This window comes from Heterodontus francisci, chromosome 11 (genome assembly GCF_036365525.1).
Source record: "Heterodontus francisci isolate sHetFra1 chromosome 11, sHetFra1.hap1, whole genome shotgun sequence".
NCBI lineage: Eukaryota > Metazoa > Chordata > Chondrichthyes > Heterodontiformes > Heterodontidae > Heterodontus > Heterodontus francisci.
The window spans coordinates 89,789,440-89,815,264 of NC_090381.1; the positions used below are offsets into that span (position 1 = coordinate 89,789,440).

A 25,825-nucleotide genomic window follows, 5' to 3' on the forward strand; every position below is an offset into this window, starting at 1 on the left:
GCGAAATTAATTTTCCTCATTCTTAGCAAGTGGGGGCTTGCCTGACACTATAAATAAATACAGATTCATTGGGAAGATATTTTGGATATTATGTATAGACCATTAGAGCCAAGGTGTTCACGGTGATGTCAAGAAACCTTTCTTCACACAAAGGGCAATGGAAATCTGGAACTCTTTCCCCCCGAAAAGCTGTTGAGGTTTAGGTTGAAAAATGTCAAAACTGAGATTGATAGATTTTTGTTAGGCAAGAGTGCAGATAGCAAGCAGAGTGTGAAGATATGAGTTTGGTGAGTGGGGATTTTTAATTGTCAATATCTTGCTAAAAATCTGGTCTGCAGTTAGCATTTAACTGGGATTTACCCTCTAAATAAAGTAAGTTAAAAAAGTAAAGTAAGTTAAGAAAGTAAAGTAATTTCTTCCAGCCCTAGGCAGGGATTAGCATGCTGTACTGCAATGTAGTTGATTAGTTAAGTAGCTAATCAGTCCAATCTAGTTGCTGCAGTTTCAGCTTCAAAAAGTATAAATACAGAGGTCTGGGTGCAGCCTGCAAATGGTGTGCAGTTTGCAAGCAGAGTGTGAAGATACAAGTTTGATGAGTGGGTAGTTCAGTGAAGGGGTGGAGGAAGTACTCCTTTTTTCTACTTTTTCACTCTCCAGTATTTGGTTCTTACTTTGGTGCAGTGAAAGGAGCTGATTGGTGAGAAACTGGTAAGCTATTCTACTTATAATAAATCGTCTGTAAAGTTAAGGGATGATAGGGTAGCTCGGCCAAATGGAATGTACAGATTGTGTGGCATGTGGGAAGTCATGGACACACCATGTGTCCTAGACAAACACATCTGCAGGAAGTGTCACTGGCTGCAGAAGCTTGAGGTTTCAGAACTCGAGTGGTGGCTGGAGTCACTGTTGTGCATTCGTGAGGCAGAGAATTTTGTGGATAGCATGTTTAGGGAGGTGGTCACACCAGAGGTTAGGAGCATACAGGCAAATAGGGAATAGGTGACTGCCAGGCAGTCTGAAAGAACCCAGAAGGTAGTGCAGGAGTCCCCTGAGACAATCTCACTCGCTAATTGGTTTTCCATTTTGGATACTGGTGAGGGTGTTGGTTTCTCAGATGAGTGCAGTCAGAGGGACAGTGAGGGGCAAGAGTTCCTAGAGTGTGTTCAGGGAAAACTTTCTACAGCAGTATGTTGCTAGTCCAATGAACAAGGAGGCACTGCTAGACCTGGTTCTTGGGAATGAGGTGGACTAAGTGGATCAAGTATCAGTAGGAGAGCATTTAGGGGACAGAGATCATTGTATCATAGGTTTGGCTGATTATGGAAAGGACAAAGAGCAATCCAGGGTAAGAATAATTAACTGGGGAAAGGTCAACTTCAATGGGGTAAGAATGGAGCTGGGGCGAATAAATTGGAGTCAAAAGCTGGCTGGAAAACCAGTAGCTGAACAATGGGCTACCTTCAAAGAAGAGATCGTTCGGGCACAGTGAAGGTGTGTTCCCTTGAAGGGAAAAAGTAGGGCAAACAAATCCAGAGCTCCCTGGATGACAAAAGAGGTAGCGATAAAGAAAAAGAAGAAAAAAGTTTGCTTATGACAGATGCCAAGAAGAAAATACTATTGAAAACCAGGTTGAATATAGAAGGTCCAGAGGGGAAGTTAAAAAGCAAATAAGAGAAGCAAAGAGAGAGCATGAAAAGAGACTGCAGGATAGTGTAGAACTCCAAAAGGACACAGACTTCTTGGTGGGATGGGCAGATAGGTGGCAGATGAGGTTCAATGCAGAGAAACGTGAAATGATTCATTTTGGTAGGAAGAACAAGGAGAGACAATATAAAATAAATGGTACTATTCTAAAATGGGTGAAGGAGCAGAGGGACCTGGATGTATATGTGCTTAGGTCATTATAGGTGGCAGGACAGGTTGAGAGCGTGATTAGTAAAGCATACAGTATCCTGGGCTTTATTAATGGGGGCATAAAGTACAAGAGCAAGGAAGTTATGCTGAACTTGTATAAGACACTTGTTCAGTCTCAGCTCGAGTAATACTGGATGCTGCACTTTAGGAAAGATATGAAGGCATTGGAGAGAGTACAGAAAAGATTCACGAGAATGGTTCCAGGGATGATGAACTTCAGCTATGAAGATAAATTATAGAAGTTAGGACTGTTTTCCTTGGAGAAGGCTGAGAAATGATTTGATAGAGGTATTCTAAACCATGAGGGGTCTGGACAGAGTAGATAGAGAGAATGGGAGGGCACAGATTTAATGGAATTGGTAAAAGAAGCAAAAGCGACATGTGGAAAACCTTTTGCACGCAGCGAATTGTTAAAGTGTGGAATGCACTGCCTGAGAAAGTGGTGGAGGCCAGTTCCATTGAAGCATTCAAAAGGGAATTAGTCTGTTTATGAAAAAAAAACGAATGGGCAGGGTTATGGGGAGAAGGCGGGTGAATGGAACTGAGTAAATTGCTCTTTCAAAGAGCTGATGCGGACACGATGGGCCGAATGGCCTCCTTCGGCACTGTAAATAAGTCTGTGAAATTCGTGAAGGGTATTATTTAGGTTTATGGAACTCAAGCGAGGGGGTGGATGGAGATTTAGATACAGATCGGCCATGACCTAACTGAACAGCTGATAGGACTGGAGGGGCTGAATGGCCTCCTCCTGTTCCTAACACATCAGAAAGCAGCTTGCTTTAAACTGGCTCAGGGTTTTTTTTCCAGCGGGCTTGCGGTCTGCAACACACTTGTTTATGAAATGGTACAGTAACCTGCCGCTGCATATTCATAAGGTTCACACACGGAAGTGATCTCATTCTCTGTCCGGGCTGAGTGGGTGTGTGGAGGAGAATAAATGAGTGGATGCGAAAGGAGGGCTAGCTGCATAGCGGTGCTGAGAGCACACAGCCGGTCAGCGCAGACCGGGTGGACACTGCTGCAATAGGTTGAGCGAGGGACCAGAGCCGAACAAGGGGAGTGGGGGGGGGGCGAGATGTCAAAGTTTTCCTACGTTCAGATGGCCCTGATGGTGCTCTTTTCATTCCTGCTCACCCTGGGGTTGGGCTTGTGGCTCCCCGAGATTCTGAGTGCTTTTGTTAAACTGTTTGGTTTGAAGGAGGACCTGGTGACCCACAGTATTGTGCTGATGTACCTGATCTTTGTGGTGTACTTGGCGATGCCCGCTCTGCCCCGCGGCTCGGTGAAGGTAAACTCTTTGATCTCTTTGGAGTGTTTCATATGACTTAATATTGTCCGGATCTCCCTGCCAATGGAGGTGACGCTTTTCTTTCTGGTGCTGTATGAAATAAATCTTTTCACTCTTTGTTTATAGCGTTTCCTCTTTATAACGTTTCCACATTTTCCTGAACGCGACGTTTGGAAATGGCCAGGTCTCAACATTCAGGATGAAGTACACCATAATAACACGTAGAGCTTTTTCTTTAAGGGAGAGTTATTAAATCCATTATAACTTCTAAGTATCTGGCCGTGCTTTGCATCAAACCCATCCCTAGCTTACTTCGTCAAGTTATCTGAATCCTAAATGCACCAAGGCTTTCTATATTGCTACTGGTTTTCCTGGAAGTCTATTGATTACATTTTTGTGTGAAGAACCAGTTTAAATCTGTGATCCCTTGCCCTACTATCTTTGTTTATTCTACCATTCAATATTTGGAAGATAAATACAAGTGGGGGAGGAAGTGTGCTCCAGAGAAATCTACTTGACCCCCCAACCACTGTTGTCTAATCCCCACTCAGTTTAGCCTTTTGATGGCAGGGGTCAGTTTTGTGGCTCTTCTACATAGAAATACATCAAAGTTATAATGTGGAAACAAGCCAATTTGCCTAATCAGTTCATACTCTTTTGAAAGCCACGACTGAATCTACCTCCACCACACTCTCAGGCAGATCTTTCCAGGTCCCAACCACTTGCTGCATAAGAAAAGCTTTTCCTCATGTTGCTTTGGTTCTTTTGCTAATCACCTTAAATCTGTGTCCTTATGTTCTTGATCCTTCCACCAATGGAAACAGTTTCTCCATAACTACTTTTGTCTAGACCCCTCATGATTTTGAACACCTCTGTCAATTCTCCTTTCAGTCTTCTCTTTAAGGAGAACAGCCCCAGCTTCTGCAACCTATCCATGTAACTGAAGTTCCTCATCCCTGGAACCATTCTTGTAATTTTTTCTGCACTCTTACTAATGCCTTCACATCCTTCCTAAAGTGTGGTGTAAGAATTGGACACAATGCTGCAGTTGAGGCTGAACTAGTATTTTATAAGGTTCTTCATAACTCCCTTGCTTTAGTACTTTATACCTCTATTTATAAAGCCTAGGATCCTATATGTTTTATTAACCACTTTCTCAACCTGCCCTGCCACTTTCAATGATTTGTGCACATATACACCCTGGTCCCTCTTCTCTTGCATCCTCTTTAGAATTGTACCCTTTATTGTCTGTCCTCATTCTTCCTACGGACATGTATCACTTCACACTTCTCTGCATTAAATTTAATCTTCCACCTGTCTGCCCATTCCACAACCCTGTCTATCAACTCTCGAAGTCTGTCACTATCCTCCTCACAGTTTACAATACTTTCAAGTTTTGTGTCATCCGCAAATCTTGAAATTGTATCCCACACACCTAAGTCAATGCCATTAATATAGATCAAGAAAAGCAGTGCTCCTAATACCGACCCCTGGAGAACTCCACTCTAAACCTTCCTTTCAGTCCAAAAAACAGCTGTTCACCACTATCCCTTGTTTCCTGTCACTCAGCCAACTTCATATCCAGGCTACTACTCTCCCTTTTATCCCAAAGGCACTAACTTTTCTGACAGCCCTGTTACTGACATTGTCTTCCATTTGCCATCGTATTAGTATCTTTTTGCAGTTTCCTTTTGTCTTCGAAAGAATTAAATCAGTCTTTTGTTTTGGTATCATCTGCACATTTCCACATCACTCTCTAAACCTATATCCAAATCATTGAAGTAGATAGTGAACAGAAGCGGCCCCTGAACTGAACCTCGTGAGATGACACAACCTACTACCAACCAGTCTGAGAAAGCTGCCTATAAATTCCTACTCTATTTCCTCTACAACAAACTTTTAATCCAATTTGCTATCCTCCTCTAATTCCATATCCCTTAATCTTCTATAGTATTCTCCTATGCCGTACATTGTCAAAATCGTTCCTGAAGTACAGACGCTACATCCACTGCATTTCCCCAATCTACGATGTTTGTTATCTCCTCAGAGAATTCTGAGGTTTGTCAAGAGCAATGGTCCCTTTTGAAATCTTTGCTGTCTACTTGTAATGTCTCTTTATAGATGTTAATTTCATGCTTAATTAAAGTTTCTAAACTTTTCCCCTCGATGGTTGTTAAGCTAACTGGGCTGTAATTATTTGGATTAGCTTAGTCTCCCTTTTTAAAAATGGTACAACATTGGCCGCTCTCCAGCCTTATGGTATGAATCCACACTCAATAGAGCCCCGAAATATAACTTCCAAGGCCTCTACAATTTCTCCCTCAACTCTTTCAGGATCTTTGGATGTATCCCATTAGGCTCTGGTACTTTGTCTTCTCTTATCTTAACTAATCTATCGAAAATTTCCCTTTTATCTATCACAATATCGCTTATCTAGCTCTCAGCCACTTCAGGATTCACCCCTTTGGTATTCTCTTTAGTAATGACAAATGCAAAGGACTTATTCTGTCTCTGCCATTTTTTGAATATCATCCACAGATTGGCAATCCGCTCCTGTCTGGGCTCCCACCTCATTTTTAACAATTTTCTTTCGGTTTATAAAAAAGCAATTCTTAGGATGTGGACGCTGCCCTAGTTATCTACTTGCCCTGAGAAAGTGGTGGGTGGCCTTCTTGGTAATGTTTTGATACAAATGAGTGGCTTGCTAGATAACTTCAAAAGGCAATTAAGTCTCAATTTGGCTTGGGACTAGAGTTGTATATTGACCAGAAAAGCTTCCTTCCTTAAAGGACATTAGTGAACCAGTTCAGTTTTTCGATAATCCAACAGCTTTTACTCATATCAACATCTTGTTTCAAGAATTTTTCCAACTGATTTCAAATACTAAAATGAAATGAAGAGATATTAAAGGAGAGCAAATCTCTGGAAATAAAAAGAACAGCACAGCTGTCATCTTTTATATTGGAAATTATTGGCGTGCATAAAGATGTTCAGCTACCAAGAAATGATAATGAACAAGTGAGAACTGAGAAGGAAGTTGCGAAATGTTAAACCAGTACTTTACATTGGTGTTCACAAATGAGATGGGCAGAAATATTTCAAACAGGAAGACACTGTTATTGGCAAGCGAAGATTAGAAATGGCTAAAATCACATGGAAGCAAGCTAGGGATGTTGCAGCAGCGCAAGATAAATAATGCCGAGGCTCTGACAACTTTTGGTGCAGAGTTCTGAAGTAGCCTCCATAATAATATTTTCCAGAGCTCTGTTGTGACTTGGGTCATATCCCAGAAGCTTAGGAAGTAGTAAATGTGATTCCAATGTTTAGAAAAGGGATTAAGAATGACAGTTAAATTACAGGTCTGTAAGACTTGGTACAGTTGCAGGGAAATTATTTGAAACTATGATGTGGGAGAGTAAAAAGAATAATGTTGAAGACCGTGCCTTTCCAAATGCATATAAATCCTGTCTCTCAGAATCCCTTGGAATAACATTCCAATCACTGATGTCGGGCTCACCAGCCTGTAGTTCCCTGGCTTATCCCTGCTGCCCTTCTTAAATAGAATCACAACATTAGCTATCCTCCAGTCTTCTGGTACCTCACCCATGGCTAATGATACAAAAATCTCTGCCAGGGCCCCAGCAATCTCTTCCCTTGCAGCTCTCCTCTGACGTCTCTGTTGGCTTTTTTTTTCAAAACTCTGCGCTGTAAGATCTCTCCGCTCCTCTCCTGGAAGGCCTCGATCCTCAGGGTCAACTTATAGGCTCTGCTCTCTGTGTTCTCTCCATATGTCCGCTCCTGGAAGGTAAGAGACTGGGCCTCGATCCTCGGGGTCGATTTATAGGCTCCGCTCTCTGTGTTCTCCCCACAGCTCTGCTCCGCTCCTCTCCTGGAAGGCAAGATCTTGAGTACTTTGTACTGTATTAATTTCCCTACTTTAAGCAGGACATTAAGTTATTGGAGTGGGTGAAAAGGAGAACAGCTGCATTAACTCCAGTTCCAAGAACTCGAGCTATGAGGAGAGGTTAGCTACACTGGAATTTTTAAGACCGAGGAGTGATTTAATAGAAGTATTTAAGATTAAGGATCTTGGAGAATGTGGATTTAGACAAGTTTGTCTGCCATATAGGCAGTTCAAATAAGGGTCATAGTTTTAAATGATGAATGACAAAAAAGGGAAATTCAAGCAAGATTTTTTGGATCAAAGATGATGTAAACATGTGGAACAGACTACCAGCAGTACTTTCTGTTTTTATTTGAGATTGCCAGCAGTGCAGTATTTTGCTTTTGATTTAGTCTGAACTATCCTTTCCTCTTCCAAATTTCAAGGGTGATGGAACAAGACCGTGGAAAGGTTCAAAATCGGACATGCAAGTTCCTGTTAGTGGATAGGATTATCGTGCATTCACAGTGCAAGCTTTATGGTGGTACAGAGTAGTTTCGGCTTCAAACCGATGTTAATCTTGTGTACAGTAAATCAGATGTGAAGGCCCAAACTGACACTGAAGTGAAGTAGGTTGACAATTCCTTCTCTTGGGAGTTCTCCTGCTGCATTGGTTCTGCACCTTGGATTCAAGGCACATTTATGGTAACTGCAGGGTCAGTGCAAAGTCAATCAACTGCTCTAGCATCAGAGTTTCAGTGTGAATGCACTCATAGAACTGTATCAAGGTAATCTGGTGAGACATTGGATGAGTAGATTAGATGATGTGTCTGAAAATTCTTATGATACTATAAGTTTTTGAATCAAAATCCTGATGTAAATTAGGAGCAGTTGGGGTTGCTATTAGAATGCTCAAAAATGAGAACAAAGCTGTTTTGGAATTGATGTGGGAAGTTTGAGTTAAAAACAGAAATTTCTGGAAGGTCAGGCAGCAACACTGAAGAGAGAATTAATGTGAATCTTACCTGGTTCCCTCAGTATAGCCCCAACCTATTTTAACATCAGCCACTTAACCTTTATATTTTAATTGCTGTCAATAATTTAATAGTTTCTACTCTTTTAAACAAACTGAAAGCGAACACTTGTGTTACACAAAGCTGATGCTTCTAACACTGCTGCTCTCTTGTCAGAATATATGACCTATTTAAGTTGCTGCAGCAACTCTTAATGAAAACATATCTTATTTGGCACAACATTTCACTGGTCATTTTCTGAAATACAAGATCATGTAAATCACAACAAACTTTATAGTTGAGTGATATCATTGTTTGGATAAGTGATTTGTTATGCTCCGATCTCTCTAGATCGCAGCATTTAAAATATTTGCATAACTTCTTAACACAAAATAGTGGCATTCAAGCAGAAAATCACCTATTGAACAGTAAGTATAGCAATTTGCAGGATTTTCCTGAGCTAAATCCCTTCCTGTAATTATGTAGGGATGATTTCAGTCATAGTTTTACTCAGCACTAAACAAGAAGACTCATCTCTGATTTTGGTCTGTGTTGTTAATGAGTGACTAGCCCAGTGCTTTAAAAATGTAATATTTTGTGAGGCATCTTTAGAATCTCTCTAATGAAATACCATTATCAAATATTAATTGTAATGCCATTTGTCAGTATTCAGTGAGCAAATGCCATGAATTTGAGTTTGTGTAACAGTAGTTTAGGCAGCATTACATTCTTTCCGTAGATAAGGAAAGGATTGTGCTTTATAGCTGTACTTAATATCTAATTTACTATAGGTGAGTTCGGTGTATTCTTGAGGTCATGTAAAATTAACACATCTGTATTATTGGTTATCCTTGTTTCTAGGTTAACGACAAAGCCATCTTGATCACAGGGTGTGATAAAGGAATTGGGTTTGCTTTGGCAAAGCATTTACACACTAAAGGGTTTACTGTCTTTGCTGGCTGCCTCTTAAAGGTGAGTCTGTGACATATTCTATTTTGTTCTGTTAAACCTTTGGATTGAAATACTTGGAAAAGTGTCTTGTTCTCAACTTTTCCCAATTATATTTTTGATGATTAATGCAGAATTGTGTGACATGGAAAAATGGGAACAAAGCTGTTGTTTTGGAATTGATGTGGGAAGTTTGAGTTAAAAACAGAAATTTCTGGAAGGTCAGGCAGCAACACTGAAGAGAGAAACAGTTAGCATTTCAGATCAATGACCGTTCATCAACTTTTGGAAAATTTGAGTATTCTGATAGAAATTGACGATGACCCTTGAATGGAACTCTAGGCTGCATTTTTATGTTTATCAATAAATGTGACCTGGAAATATTGACACCCTTCAAGCCAACACAGAGAACTTACATTTGACTTTTGATTGGATTCCAACCCAAGTTCCAGAGGTGAAGTGACTATATTCTACCTGTTTTCATACCCAATTTCTTCCAAAGATATTGGGCTGAATTTTACGAGCCCTCTGAGGTTGGGCTGAGAGGGAGGGGAGCCTATAAGCTGGCATGGGAAGGCTGTCCTCCTTTTCGAGCACTGTTTGGTTCATGGAGGGCCCATCCTGGTGGCAATGGCTGTCCCGGTGGCAACTACACCACTTGCCCTCACCAATCCATCCATCTGCAACCCCCTCCCCCCATTACTGGGGCCTGCCGACTGGCTGTGGTGCCCTCAATCCCCACTGACCTGGTTGTGAGGGCGTCCTCCATCGCTGAACCCTCCTCCTCCAGGAGCAGATCTAGCAGTGGCCACTGCTCTCAGTGGTGCTGCTGAACTGTCGGCCCTTTGATTGGCCGGCAGCTCTTGGGGGCGGCTATCCACCAATTAATTGGCTGCCGGCCCGCTGACTGCCCAGGCAGGGTTGCTCCACCTCCCCATCCCTGCTTTCGGGCCCATAGGTGTGATCCCCACTGCCAAGAATAAATTCAGCCCGTTGTCACTGAACAGTTATGATGTAAGATTAATTTGTTGTCATCAACATGCATATAGAAAATGAGTCCACATCTAACATTTCCAAGGGTCAACTTATTAACAAAGAATAGAACCTTGTCACAACACTAGTATTGAAGGTAATAAGATGGCATTCAAATATCTTGGGTTGCACCTACTTATGTTTTTCTCAACAACCCCACATTCAAAAACACACCAATAAAACAACCACACTGTCTCTTTAAAATCTCAGAACATCGCAGAGGCCTTATTTGTTGAAAATCAGAAGTGACCATGTCTGCAGCTTTATGTGGATGAACCATGTGAACTCTTGAGTACACACTTTTTTCAAAACATTCTTGTGTTGTTTATGGCATTGTAGTTACATTTAAAATCTTCCTACTTTTTGCTGAGGTACAAAAAATTGCTCGCTGTTGTTCCGCACAGCAGTCCTTGAACTTGGTTAAACTTTGGCATTTCCCACCAGTCTGACTGTTGTACGTCACAGCTCATGCTGAGACTTGCTTGTGATTCATAATCTTGTGCTGAATTCTGTGCTTTACTTCTTCTATTGCTCCACCTCGACCACCCACAGTCACAACTACGTGTTTAATTATGTGTTTAACGTCTACACATTCAAACGCTTAGGATGCACATTTTTCATGTTTCCAACCAAAACAGCTCCATTCCTCGTCCTGTTTGAAAATGTAACAAATAATGGAGTGGGATGCATTGTAAGCAAATAAAGAAAACTGTTTTATACATTGTCAAGACCATAACAATCTGTACCTGGTTATGTTAGTGGGCTAGTAATCCAGAGGCCTAGGCTAATGATCTGGAGACATTAGTTCAAATTCCACCACAGCATTTGACGTATTTAAATTCAGTTAATTAAATCAAAAATCTGGACTAAAAGATTGTATCAGTTGTGGTGACCATGAAACTACTGGATTGTTGTAAAAACCCATTTGGTTTGCTAAAGGGAAGGAAATCTGCTGTCCTTACCTGGTCTGGCCTATATTTGACTCCAGACCCACTGCAATGTGGTTGACTCTTAACTGCCCTGTGAAATGGCCGAGCAAGCCACTCAGTTGTATCAAACCACTACAAATAAATCTCAGCAGTTCAAAAAGGGCTCACCCCCACCTTCTTAAGAGCAATTAGGGATGGGCAATAATAGCCTTGCCAGTGATGCCCACATCCCATGAATGAAGAGAAAATTTCATCTTGTACTGTAATAGTTATAATCTGGGTTATAAGTTAAATTACTAAAAGAATTACATTTTGTAAAGCAATAGATCACTTAACAAATTGTATTGTTAAAATGTTTAAAGTCTTGAATATGCATTCTTCTAATTAGGCCTTTAAAGACTAGAATGTGGTACATTTCCTGTTTCACATCTGTATCTTGCACTTCAAATTTGTCCATAGCATTAAAAAACATTCATTGTCCGAGTGAATCTGTTCAGTTAACCGTTCTGAGTTGTTAAAAACTCCAATTATTGCTAGACAAGTTGGAAAAAACCCACAACACATCCAATAACTTATTTTCAATGCCTAAGTTACTCCTGAGTTATGTATTTTATTTTCATGCACATTAGTTCAAATAAAGTATGAGTCACATTGAGTAATGTATGTACTACCTAGTGAAGGCAATGGAAAGTAAAATCGGCCAGCGTGTAAAACGGGTGGCCGATCTGATTATGTCAGTTTCCTGTTAGGCCATTTGGATTAAAATGATCTTCAGTCCAATGAGACAGGAGATCTGCTATTCTTATTAAAGATTCAAATTCTGTATTTTAGAACGGAAAAAAATGTGATATTGAAAAAAGGTCATTCTACCCATATAACTTATCTGTTATCTGGATCTTCTTTGAGGAATTTAGAAAAAAATCTTCTCACTCAATATAGTTTTGAATGTTTAAACTGACTCCGTATTTACTGCACTGCATGGCACTCTGTTTCATAATTTCTTCCATAATTTTTCAGTCAAAACTGTGAAAAATTATTCCTTGCGCTTATTCAGCGACATACTCAATGTGCAGTCATCTGCTCTATTTTCTATTTCCATTTTGATGAGAGGACCTGAAACATCAACTCTATTTCTCTCTCCACAGATGCTGTCAGAACTGTTGAGTATTTCAAGCATTTTCTGTTTTCGTGCTTACCTGTTTGCTTCGTTTTTGTAAAATACTAATGAATGTCCCATGGTATTATTCACAGTAAGTTCCAGGATTTGGAATTTTAAAGATAAGAGTGTAATGCGGTGTTATCAAGGTGATTTATTTATTATTGGATGTGGAATTTATAATCATTGGGGCTGGGGTGCTATATTAAACGGCAGCAGTGGGAATGTACTGTTTTGGCATTGTATTTAGTTTACGATTTCTGGTCCCAGGCATTTATCCATAAATTTGAATGTTGGGTGACTTACTAATAAAAGGAGAGTAGTGAATGAGCATAGAAACATAGAAATTGCTCGATTGAGGAAAAAAACTAAGGTCCATCTGGTTCGCTTACTACCATCTTGGTAGTCACATGATGCAACAAAAATGGAGTTGTTGACTAATCATAGTAATCAATCTCTATTAATTAGTCTACAGCAGGATCAGAAATAACATGAGGAAGACTTCAGTGATGGAGGAGAGCTTTGGGAACCATAGGTCGAAAATCATCTGTTGCCTCCCAAGCGTACTACACTTAGCTCATAAAATTATTCACCTACTGCATCCCAAAATGTTATTTGCTGAAGCTTCTAGTTAATTAATTTTTTATATAAGGTAGGAGTGGGAATGTACCAATAAACATAATGTCAAGAATGTGAATTTACTTATAAAACACCAGCACTGAGAATGCAAATTGTATGGATGGATTGATTATTTATTGTAAGAGTGGCTTGATTATTTATTTCAAGATAGAGGGCAGGGTCTGGTTACTCATGTATTTATTTTGAGAATTGCACAACAGAAATGAATTTAAAAGATATACTTGTGAGAAAAAGGGAATTGGTTTTGTTAACTGCAGGGGGGAGCTAGGAAGTGCAGTGTCTGCGTGGAGACATGCAAAGTCATTAACTTCCCTAGGAGAAACGGAGAATGAATTGGTTATTTTCCAGCATGCAGGAGGTTGCAATGAGTGAATTGGGAACTTAAAAGGCTTCCAGTGAATACAATAGAGATGTAATACTGCCACCAGTGGAGGAAGTGCTTATTGCAGGTGTGACTTGTGACTGTGCCACCTTACCCTGTTGAAATTAATGCTGAAGCGTGTTACAAGAGTGACTGAACTGTTGCCACTTGTAGCAGACTCAAAAAAACTCAAGTAGTTTAATGGCCTGGATTTTGTGGACAATGGCAAATATATGGTGCTTGCTGTTTACCACATTGACAGCTGCCCACAGGATTTTTGCAGCTTTTGAACGGAGACCTGCTTTCATCCGGTGTCTGGTTCAGTGCGGCACCCTCTACAGGGCATGGAGCCGTCTGTAGCGAGGCTCTTCAACTAATCAGATTGAAGAGACCTCACTGAGACTTGCAAGTCTAAACAAGAACAATCATGTACAGAAAGCAAAATAAAGAGAGGGAACAAAAGATGGGATTAAGAGATGAAAGAGACAGAAAAAGTAAATAAAATCTCTTTTATAACTCCAACACTAATTACATTCCGAAGGAATGAGATTCTGCACTTGTAAAATTAGATTTTCAGTGATGGAGAGATTGTTTGGCAGTAATTATGAATAATTGCACCATTTAAAATTCATGCCATTGGCACCCTATCCTTCAGCTTAAACACCACCTTAAATATTTACTCCCTCCACTACCAGTACACTTTGGCTGCAATGTGTACCATCTACAGGATGCACTGCAGCAAATTGCCAAGCCTTCTTTGACAGGATCTTTCAAATCTGTGACCTCTACCATCTAGAAGGACAAGGGCAGCAGGCATGTAGGAACATGACCATCTGCAAGCTACCCTCCAAGTCACACACCTTCCTGACTTGGAATTCTATCACCGTTCCTTCATGTTGCTGTGTCAAAATCCTGGAACTCCCTCTGTAACAGCACTGTGGGTGCATCTATACCACATGACTGCAGCGGTTCAAGAAGGTGGCTCACCACCACCTTCTCAAGGGTAACTAGAGATGGGCAGTAAATGCTGGCCTAAATGCACCAGCCCTAACTTTTGTCTGCTTTGTTTAGTGTGCCACTTGTCGATGAGTACAGCAACATCATGCCCTTACATGGATTTCAATGCCAAGTCTATTGGCGAGTTTCTGTTATAATGCAGATGTGAAGGAACAGGGTAGCTTGGACAGCAGCATCCCAATTTCTGCATTTCACGGTGCATATGGGGACTCTGGAAGTTGCTGTCTGATTTACTGCATCATTCTCAGCACAAATTCTGGGCCAATATATTATAGATGAGTTCTGGCACTTTTTCTAACAAGTACCTATTTTAAAAAAAAAAATATATACTTCATTTTGGAATTTCTTCCCGCAACATAAACATAAACGTAAACATTTCCTACTTTTTCTTTGGACATTTTTGGAGAAGCCAACTCTTGGGTATTTTCATGGCAGTTTTCCCTTTGGTACCTTACTCAAATGACCATTCTTCTTCATGTGTGAGCTTAGACAATAATTATCAGCAGGCTATTAGATTGTGAATCCAGTTAGCTAAGCCTAATCCTGTTCAACTTTCACCCAACATTCGCACCTGTACATTTTAGTAGGGGTCAATGACTGCACAGCAGACCACTCTGAGAATCCCAACTGAACATTCTGTTTCCACCATCAGTAGCTTGGGACTCTGGGATCTATTGTTACATTCCACTGCTGTGCCAGACACAATCAGCTAGTTCAGCACAGATCCAAGATTGAACATAGGATCTTTCTGCTGTATTGTTTGTTGCTACACATTTTAGTACATTTATCCGCTGAACCACGAGGAGAACTTGCTTTTTTTTTTTGATTTAGTTATTGAAAAATTGCAGTAATTGTATTTTTCTTTGGAAGGATAAGAATGGAGAAGGTGCTCAAACACTTGAGAAGATGAAATGTGAACGTATGAAAGTTCTTCAAATGAACGTATGCACAGATGAGGAGGTGCGACAGGCCGTGGATTTTGTAAAGAGCCAGTTGAAGGAACCTGAGAAGGGTATGACGTGGGTTCAGTTTCACATAGAATCTGGTCAGATCAGCAGGATAATTTAACAAAATGTGTTGAAGGTTTACTCTTTGAGAAGAAGTAAGTTTTAATATTAGTCAGTGAGTGAGGGATTGCTGTGCTGATATGGCCTAGTTGTTGAGGTTTGCTTAGTTGTAGTGATAGCAGGTGCAATTTTCCTAAAGCATTTTTGCCCCCTTTGATCTCTGGTCTGAATTATAACTATGTGAAATTGGTCTTCTGTGAAGACTTGTGGGTCTTTTGTATGAGTATTTTTGGGTTACTCTTTTATCATTACCAGAACATGATGTACCCTGTGACATCTGGTTGGACTTCATTCATGAGCTTTTACAGTGTACACAAGAAAATCATATGAGTGGCCTGATAGTGCAGAGTATCATCAGAGTAAACTGCGCCTAATCTTTTCCTTGTGTATGGGTCAATATCAACGGTTGTTTTCTGATGGTCACCAAAGTGTCATCAAATGCACTGGGACTCCAAAAAATAGGACCCTCAATAACAGTCTTCTGTCACTTTTAATAGAGTATCTCTATTGTACTAGTGTGACATTTCCATTTTTCATTGTAGGAAATCTCTTCCTCGAGCTGAGCAAAGGAGCCAGTTTATGCCAAAGTTTTTTTAGTGATTTTGTGATGTGGACTCGCATACACTTAGAACCATGTTTGGGTTGCCAAAATTCAGTTCATGCAGGACCTTTTATAGCCAATGGCAAGACCTGGATTCAGACCCAGGTCCTAAAGGTGATAGGACAACACTGACACCACAAAATCTAGACACAGGGTATGTTCATTTTTGAATAACAAAATACAAGTTGTGGAGCAAGACACCAAAGAACCAATCCATTTGTCTTTATTTTATTTGTAAAAAGTGATTACAACTCTTCTATATTGATATCCACTGTCCAAGATATATTTTAAACAAGTGCACTTCATTTGGCTGCTAAATTAAATAGATTCCATTTGTTTGTTATTAAAGAAATATGAAGTAGTATAACCAAATATTGAATGATCTATTTTTCTTACACAGCAACAGTTGGTACAATTCTGATTCCAGCAAAGACCTGATTTTTTTTTCGTTAATGGGATGTGGGCATCGTAGGCAAGGCCAATCTTTATTGTCCATCCCTAATTTCCCTTGAGAAAGTGGTGGTGAGCCACATTCTTAATTGCTGCAGTCCCTGTGGTGTAGGTATGCCCACTGTGCTGTTAGAATGGAGTTCCAGAGTTTTGATGCAGCAACAGCGAGGGTACAGTAATGTATTTCCAAGTGAGGATGGTGAGCTGGATCTTGTGCAAGAGGTGAGCTCCCGACACCTTGCCAAAAAGTCAGGGGGAACCTCTCCTCTGCATTTTTTCAGACCCCCGGAGCCATCCTCTGGTCTTTTGAGGGCAAAGTTGAATGAGGCAGGATCCCTGTCCCTTTAAATACTTTATAGGGCTGGGGATCCCCCCCCCCCCCCCCCCACAAAGAGCTGCCGGCCAATCACGGGGCTAGCAGTACAACAGTATCAGCAGTGCCACTGCCAGTATTACAGACACCTCGGACCCAGGCCTGGCGGTGAAGAGGTGGGGTTGCTGGGGCCAGTCCTGAAGGCCCCGGTGAGACGGTGTGGGATGGGGCGGGCATTTGGTCCAGGGAGAGGGGTTTCCCTGAGGGTGCAGTGGTTCCCGGGGGGGCTGTTAATAGGCCAATTAAGGGCCTCAATTGGCCTCTGGGCGGGAAGGCCATTTTCAGCCTATTCCGCCCCCAGGAAGATTGCTAGGCGATGGGTCCTCTGTCCCACTGCCTCCCCCGCCACCTGCCGCGATTCTCCATGCCCTCCAGCCTCTGACCCTGCCTGTAAAACCCGGCAGGTGTGTGGCTTGGTTGGGAACTTCCGGTGGTGGTGGTCCCATGCATCTGTTGCCCTTGTTTATCTAGGTGGTAGAGGTCGTGGGTTTGGAAGGTGTTGTTGAAGGAGCTTTGGCAAGTTGCTGCAGTGCATCTTGGAGATGGTACACACTGTGCACTGATGGTGGAGGGAGTGAATGTTTAAGATGGTGGATGGGGTGCTGATCAAGCGGGCTGCTTTGTCCTGGATGGTGTCAGGCTTTCTTGAGTGTTGTTGGAGTGGCACCCATTCTCTCAAAGGGGAGTACTCCATCACTCTCCTGACTTGTGCCTTGTAGATGGTGGGCATGCTTTGGGGAGTCAGGATGTGAGTTACTCACTGCAGAATTCCCAGCTTCTGAGCTGATCTTGTAGCCACAGGATTTATGTAGCTGGTCCAGTTAAGTTTCTGATCAATGTTGATTGATGGTGGGTAATTCAGCAATGGAATGCCATTGAATGTCAAGGGGAGATGGTTAGATTCTGTCTTGCTGGAGGTGGTCATTGCCTGGCACTTGTGGGTTGCAAATGTTATTTGTTACTTATCAGCCCAAGCCTGGATATTATCCAGGTCTGCTGGCACGGCCTGCTTCATTATCTGAGGAGTTGCAAATGGAACTGAACACTGTGCAATCAGCAAACAGTTCCCCTTCTGATCTTTTGATGGGGGGAAGATCATTGGGAAGCAGCTGAAGATGGTTTGGCCTAGAACATTGCACTGAGGAACTCCTGCAGTTATGTTTTGGGTCTGAAATGATTGGCCTGCAACAACCACAACCATCTTTCTTTGTGCTAGTTATGGCCCCCCTGATTCCCAGTGACTTTTATTTTATTAGGGTGCCTTGATGCCACACGTGGTCAAGTGCTGCCAAAATGTTAAGGGCGGTCATTCTCACCTCACTTCTGGAATTCAGCTCTTTTGTCTGTTTGGACTAAGTCGGTAATGAGGTCTGGAGCTGAGTGCTCTTGGCAGAACCCAATCTGAGTACTGATGATCAGGTTATTGGTGAGCAAGTGCCACTTGATAGCACTGTCACTGACACCTTCCATCATTTTGCTGATGATTGCGAATAGACTGATGGGGTGGTAATTGGCTGGATTGATTTGTCCTGCTTTTTATTTACTGGACAGGACATACCTGGGCAATTTTCCACATTTTTGGTAGATGCCAGTGTTGTAGCTGTACTGGAACAGTTTGGCTTGAGGCATGGCTAATTCTGGAGCACAGGTCTTCAGCATTACTACCGGGCTATTTTTGGCGCCCATAGCCTTTGTCCTATCTAGTGCACTCAGCCATTTCTTGGTATCACATGGAATGATATCAGTTCTTCTCGACCTGTCTGCAGCCTTTGACCTGACTGACCAAACCATCCTTCTCCAACATCTCTCCACTGTCATCCAGTTGGGTGGGACTGCTCTCACCTGGTTCCATTCTTTGCTATCTAATCATATCCAGAGTATCTCTTCCTGCTCCTGCACTGTTCACCTCAGGTGGCCCCTAAGGATCTATCTTTGGCTCCCTCCTATTTCTCATCTACATGCTGCCCCTCAGCGACATCAGTTGAAAGCACAGCATTAGTTTTCACATGTGCGCTGATGACCCACAGCTCTACCTCACCACTATCTCTCTCGACTCCTCCACTGTTGCTATATTATCAGACAGCTCATTCAGCATCCATTATTGGATGAGCAGAAATTTCCTCCAATTAAATATTCAGAAGACTGAAGCCATTGTTTTCAGTCCCCGCTCCAAACTCCGTTCCCTAGTTGCTGACTTCATCCCTCTCCCTGGCAACAGTCTGAGCCTAAACCAGTCTGTTTGCAATCCTGGTCTCATATTTGACCCTGAGATGAGCTTCCAACCACATGTTAGTGCCATCACTAGGACCACCTATTTCCACCACTGTAACGTCACCGGACTTCACCCCTGTCACAGCTCATCTGCTGCTGAAACCCTCATTTATGTCTTTGTGACCGCTAGACTTGACTATTGCAACACACTCCTGGCTAGTCTTCCACATTCTACTCTCTGTAAACTTGAGGTCATTCAAACTCTGCTGCCTCCCCTAGCACCCCTGTGCTCACTGATCTACATTGGCTTCCAGTCAAGCAAAATCTTGATTTTTAAACTTCTTATCCTTTTTTTTGAAATCCCTCCATGGCCTCGCCCCTCCCTATCTCTGTAATCTCCTCCAGTCCGACAACCCTCTCAGACACCGATGCTGCTCTAATTCTGGCCCCTTTAGCATCCCTGCTTTTAGTCACTCCACCATTGTGACCGTGCCTTCAGCTGCCTAGGCCCTAAGGTCTGGAATTCCCTCCCCACACCTCTGTGCTTCTCTGCCTCACTTTCCTCCTTTAAGGCACTCCTTAAAACCTACCTCTTTGACCAAGCTGTTGGTCATCTAATTTACTCTCTCCCATAAAATGCCATCTTTCTTGGAGAGATTTCTGTTGTATTTGTGAAGGAGAAAATGCATGAACTGTATCGACTTGACACTGAAGTGCTGTTTTTTTTTCTGTTCTTCATTCTGTTCATGTCGTTGTCTGTTAACGATAAGGTTCAGATTGGTTGGATAGGCACAGCAGGCTAGTTACATGTTAATGTATGTATTGCTTCAATGAAAGACAATCAAATCATTGTTGCTAATAGCTGGGCCATCAAAAATAAGCTTGTTTTCAAAAGGTAGCTGGTGCACATTGTGTTAGAATCAGCACCTTCTGGTTAAAGCAAATGCGGGATCTTGGTACCAGTCAGCATAGTATGTATGGCACCCCCTGACATAGTGTCTGTTCTGATTCATGATTGCCAGTTTTGTAGGCATGAATCTGGGGATAAATGGTAAGCTTTCCCAAGTTCTTTAGATCGGTTCACACAATTCCATTGCACGTACTTCAAAAACATCTCAAAAAATCTTATTTTGTTATAAGTAACAGTGAGAATCAAGGGCTATGTTGTTTCATTTTAATGTGCTGAATTATTATTGCTTGTGTATAATTTAACATTTTAATAAGCATATTAGCCTGAAGTATGTAGTTTGTCCAGTTTTTTTCCTGTCAGTTAGGAGAGATCTGGACCACAGTGCGTGGGCTGTATTATTTCTGATGCATTCTTCAATGATGTAAGATTTCATTGTTCACATGTCAAGTTTTGGCTTGCCAATGAAAGCTGACGGTTTGTGCCAGTACAGGCATACATATACAGAATATCTTGGAATTTTTAAAATTAAATTTCATTATAGATAACCTTTCATTGACCGACTGACACTTTTTCTTCTTTGATGTCATTCCTTCAACAGCCAAGCAATATTCGGACAGTGTGTAATATATTCCTTTTGGGTTCTACCTACAACAAATGTGGTCATATAATGTCATGGTTTTGGAGGAGTCCTCCGAAACTCGCATGACACAGCGATGTGGAAGGCTGGCAGTGAGTGGAGGAGGCTTTATTTTTTTGCTGTGATTTCATTTTAAAAAGGGAGTAACCAGTTGGAAGGATTCGATTTATGAGGAGGCTTGGGTAAATTGGGCATTTTCTTACTGGAAATGAGAAGGCTGAGAGGTGATAAGTTTGCTGTTTTTCAGATTCTAAAGGGACTAGATAATAGAGACCATTACAAGCTATTTCACCTTGTCCAGAACAGTGGGACTTAAAGGCCTGCACTTGAAGGGGAGTAAATTCAAAACAAATCTGTGGAAACAATATTTCAGTGCGCAATAGTTAGTGTACAGAATAGGCTCCCGAGGGCAATGATTAGTATTGATTCATTCAGCTGCAAATTGGATAACATTTTGGGATACAGTATGCGAGTAGTTTGAGACATGACGTGATAAATGTAGTGTGCTTGGTAGGAGCAGGCAACTTTGGACCTATAGTTCCCAAAGCTCTTCACCACTGGGATTTTCCCTGCCTTATATCTGGGTCTGTTGTAGACGTTTGATAGAGATTGATTGCTACAATTTGTTAAAAACTCCATTATTGTTGTATCATGCAACCACCAGGATGTTAGAAGGTGAACTAGATGGACCTTGGTCTTTGCTCACCTAGCAATTCCCATTGTAAAGAAACTGTTCTGTTGTGCTCCATCATGACAGATCTCAGCTCGCTTGTTCTGTATTTTCCCATTTTCTTATTGCTTTGTCTGATACTTTTTTCAGTGGCGTGCCATGAAGTACAGGCAAACAATTCTTCATCCTTAGTGATGAAAACATCCTGCAAGCTAAGCCAGCCACCTGGCTAACACAGATAACAATATTCCAGCACATAAAGTACGATTAAGGGTAGTTTATCGTTGGGTTGAGAAGTATTAAAAAGAAATGCTAAAGACTTCTATCTGCTACTAATACGTTTAAGTTTGTATGCATTTACTTTTCTCCTTTTGTAGGCTTCTGCACTGCATGCTCTTTATTTATAATTGAAGAAAACTTTGCAATTCACTTCCAGAACTGTCTTTAGTCAGCTGTGAAACCCAGGGTGCTGGAGATCTGTTAACTGCATGTTAATTGTGTTTAATTGCAGGTAGATGGTGGAAATTAACTGGGGATTCACTTGTGCCCCACAGTGTCCTTGGAGAGGGAGCATGTGGTGCCCTTCAGTACATTTAAGTATACCATGACTGGTGGGCACCGGGGGGACTGGAGTGCATCATCACCTCTGGGAAGTCACTTTAGTCCAATTAGCTAAGTTTTCTTTAAAGTTTTTGGGTTTTTTGTTAAACTGGTTATGCATTTGTTACGCATCTTTCAGAAGGGGCACCTAGATCCTCTTTAACAACCTCCCAGTTGATCCAAAAGAGGTATAAATACACACACACTACAACTGTGGTTCTTGGGTTAGGAGGTGCTTGGTTGTCTTTTTTATTCTTTCGTGGGATGTGAGTGTCGCTGGAAAGGCCAGCATTTGTTGCCCATCCCTAATTGCTCTTGACAACTGAGTTGCTTACTAGGCCATTTCAGAGGACAGTTAAGAGTCAATCACATTGCTGTGGGTCTGGAGTGACATGTAGGCAAAACCAGTAAGAACAGCAGATTTCCTTCCCTAAAGGACATTACTGAACCAGATGGGTTTTTATGACAATTGATGATGATGCCATGAAACTATTACTGAGACTAGCTTTCAATTTCAGATTTTTATTCATTAATTGAATTTAAATTCCTCCAGCTGCATGGTGGGATTCGAACCCATGTCTCCAGGGCATTAACCTAGGCTTCTGGATTACTAGTTCAGTGACATTACCATCTCCCCCAGTATGCCATTGTTGCTGTAAATAGTTATAAAAGTGTGCAAAGATTGACTCCAGTTATATCCTTCACTACACTGGAGTAGAACAAGATCTACTGATGGACAGGAGGTTGGCAATGAATAGCTGGCCTTGAAATCTTACAGCATCTATAGACATGTATAGACAGATACATTTCCTGGATGTTTGGAGTCTGTCATTGATGCTTGTGTGCGTTGAACAGAGTGAATGTATGTGTACAGTAAACTACCAAATTCCCACATGCCCTAGTGAAGTATTGGGCTGGATTTTTCCCTGGGCTTCAGGGCACCAAGATTGGGACCAAATGGGGGTCCTGATCCCACACTTGCCAGCAGGGAGACCAGCATTGCAATCTGCCGGGAGGCAGCCTGCTAATTGGCCACCTTCACACTTCCACCGTCCTATTAAGGATGGTAGGCAAGCTCCGAATGCTGCAGGTCCAGTCAGCGGGCTGGCAGCTTTAGAACCTTGGCAGCCCCACAGGGAGAGGTGGGTGCTGCTGAGGCAGGTCGGGGACCACAGTGGCTCCTCAACATGGAGGCACCTTTGCTGGCCAACAGAGAAGGGCTGCACTGAAGCCTCCCAAAGCTGGATCGAAGGGAAACCCCTGCACAGGATCTGACCCGGCTACGATTGCGACCTTTCATTCACGCAGCCCCCATCATTAGGGCAAGGTGCCTCCAGCTTCAGTGGCCCCTTGGCCTGTCACAGGGGAGCGTCCTCCAATGAGCTTGTGTTCTTCACATGCAGCGGGGTCCACTCTGACGATGGGAATTTTTCATTGCTGCAAAATTTCCCCTAATTGGGTCCTTAACAAGCATAGTTGGCTGCCTGCCTCTGTGGAGTGGGCAGCCGATCCTGTGATCTGCCTGATCCAAGGTATGTTCCCTGGCGGGGGGAATGCATCGGGGAAGCATCCCGATGTGCCCCCCCTCCCCCCCCACCCCAATTTTCGCAGAACCACTCCGCTGCCCCCCACCCCCCAACTCAATCTCCACAGGGCTATTGTGTGGAGATGAACCTGCTGACAGTAGCAGGAATGGCGTTCCAGGAATGACAGTGTTGAAATGCTAACACCAGGTGGTGGAAGCCTAAAAACAGATGCTAGTGACATTCTGTCCTTGCCAAATTGATCTGCCTTAAAAACAATTCAGAAGATATGGCACTGTCATAGTTCAATGAAGTGAGAGGTTTTAAAATGAAACAGCCCTGCAGACACATTTTCCACTTTTTTCATTTCCTGATGCAGATTATTTAAGAGCCTCTTTATAATGTTTGAGTATTTAGTTGTATGATAGATTGTGCATTGGGTGTGGTAAAAACTTGATTGGCTGAGTGGGAAGGGGCATGCTGAGTAATGGGCTCCCATAAACTAACACTTTTGTGCCCCCAAGTTCCAACACCAGTTCTGTTTACTTCTCCATGTTTAGCCTTTGCCACACTCTCTTGTAGTGCTGAAGGGAGTGGAATGTAAGATGTTGCTCAGTACGTAGATTATGTGAGAGTTCAAGCAAAGGTGATATTTATATTTGGTCAGCAATGATGAAAATCTTTTTTTTTGCCAAGAAGCTTTAGAGAGACTTGTATTTATATAGCACTTTTACACAACCACTGGGCATCTCAAACCACTTTACAGCCAATGAAGTACTTTTAAAGTGTAGTCAGCCGTTGCAGTGTAAGAAACACAGCAGTCAATTTGTCAAGCAAACTCCCACAAACAGCAAGTGATAGTGTTCTGCTTTTGTGATGTTGATTAGGGATAATTATTGGCCAGAACACCTGGGATAACTCCCCTGCTCTTCGCAAAATAGTGCCATGGGATCTTTTACATCCACCCGAGCTGGCAGCTGGGGCCTTGTTTAACGTCTGATCTGAAAGACGGCACCTCTGGCAGCATAGCACTCCCTCAGTATTGCACTGGAGTGTCGGCCTTGATTTTTGTGATTAAGCAGTGGAGGGGGACTTGAACCCAGAAACTTGTGACAGAGGCAAGAGTGCTACAAAGTGAGCTACAGCTGACATTGGTATGGAACTGTAGATCGGCTTCATTGGGTTTTGAAAATGGCCTTTTCCTTAAATTTCCGTTGTGTATTACATGGAGAGTAATAAATGTGATGCATGAACAGCTTGTAGTGATCAAATGCTTTGTGTCCTTTGTTCAGGTCTCTGGGGCGTGGTGAACAACGCTGGCACTTCAACTTTTGGAGAAGTGGAATTCACAGGTGTGGCACATTACAAGGAAATTGCAGATGTCAACTTGTGGGGAACTGTCCGGGTAACTAAGGCCTTCCTCCCCCTCATCCGGCGAGCCAAGGGTGAGCAAAACTGGGTTCCAGATTGTCAGCAAGTGACAATCATATGAAATTTGACATGAACACAAAGTTCATTTAAAGACCTAACAAGGCCTCGCCTATGGATGGAATTAAATTCTCACTATTTTACTGTATATGTTGTGTCAGTTTTCTAGCCATGGCTCTATTTATAGTCCAGTTTGATATCTTTACATTCTTTCAGAAAACTTGTGGCAATGTTTCCTGGTCAATTAACAAATGAGAGTAGTGAGGATATCTAGTTAAAAGCTTTATGCCAATCCTATACTTAAGAAGTCTAAAATATGTTGAAAGGTAAGACTGGATTTCCATAGTTTGTGAAATACGAACTGTACCTTAGCTACAGCTGCATTGTTCTTAATAAAAAAAAAAAAAAAAATTTCAGAAGATGATTGCCTTTTCGGAGGTGGTTTAATGACACAACGACTGTCTCCTGAACTCCTCTGTAGTGGCCAGATGATCTTTTACCTTTCAACTGTATGAAAATCATGAACTGTAAACTACTGTGCAAATCCTAGTCATGTAACCAGTAAAGTCTTCTGTAATGGCCCGTGGGTCAGCTGGGCCTGTCTGGTATGCTCTTCAGCTCTTTATTTCTTGGTGTAGTTAGTCTTGTGTCCTACTTCAAACACTCGACTGCATGCCACTCAATTTTGCAGTGCAGTTTGGGAACTCAAATAACCTTCCTGGGTGAAATATATTTTCGCAGCAAGCAGTCCTGGAAATTAAGTTCTGGCTGGATAAACGCTCCAGGCCCTAATTCATTAAAGGAGCCACTAAGCCTATTTCTTAATGAATTCAAAAATGCGACAGATGTAAATTGGCATAGAGTAACAGAATGTGAGTTTGTGTTAGTGATTGTTCAGATGGCATATTCCCAGTCTCAGTGATGGAGGCCCCAGGCAGAGTTTGCTTCCTGCAGGTTGGAATTGAAAATCAGCGGCCTGTTCTTTTCGATCTCCTTATGGTTGCCAAAGTAAGGATTAGTTCGACAGCATATTTTCTCAGCTGGAAAAGCTTGTGGTGGTAAGAGCAGACTAACGGAATGCAACATAGAGGATAATATAAAATAAATAACAAGATGACTATTGTCAGCAGATATGTGAGTACATCACGGGCACAGTCGCTCTCGCTTTCAAAACT

General features: G+C 42.0%; 1 protein-coding gene across 2 annotated transcripts in view; it reads left to right on the forward strand.

Annotated features, from left to right (window-relative positions):
* Positions 1-2,806: 2,806 nt before the first annotated feature.
* The window catches only part of LOC137375376 (D-beta-hydroxybutyrate dehydrogenase, mitochondrial-like), a 28,176-nt gene continuing 5,157 nt past the window's right edge, over positions 2,807-25,825 (forward strand). Inside the window, exons 1-4 of one of the 2 annotated variants that reach the window (XM_068042475.1) lie at positions 2,807-3,202; positions 8,960-9,070; positions 15,051-15,192; positions 24,515-24,667. In XM_068042475.1, the coding sequence (XP_067898576.1) occupies positions 2,990-3,202; positions 8,960-9,070; positions 15,051-15,192; positions 24,515-24,667 (619 nt within the window). In that variant the 5' untranslated portion in view covers positions 2,807-2,989. The remainder of the gene's footprint in view (positions 3,203-8,959; positions 9,071-15,050; positions 15,193-24,514; positions 24,668-25,825) is intronic. The other variant, XM_068042476.1, reaches the window with a different exon arrangement.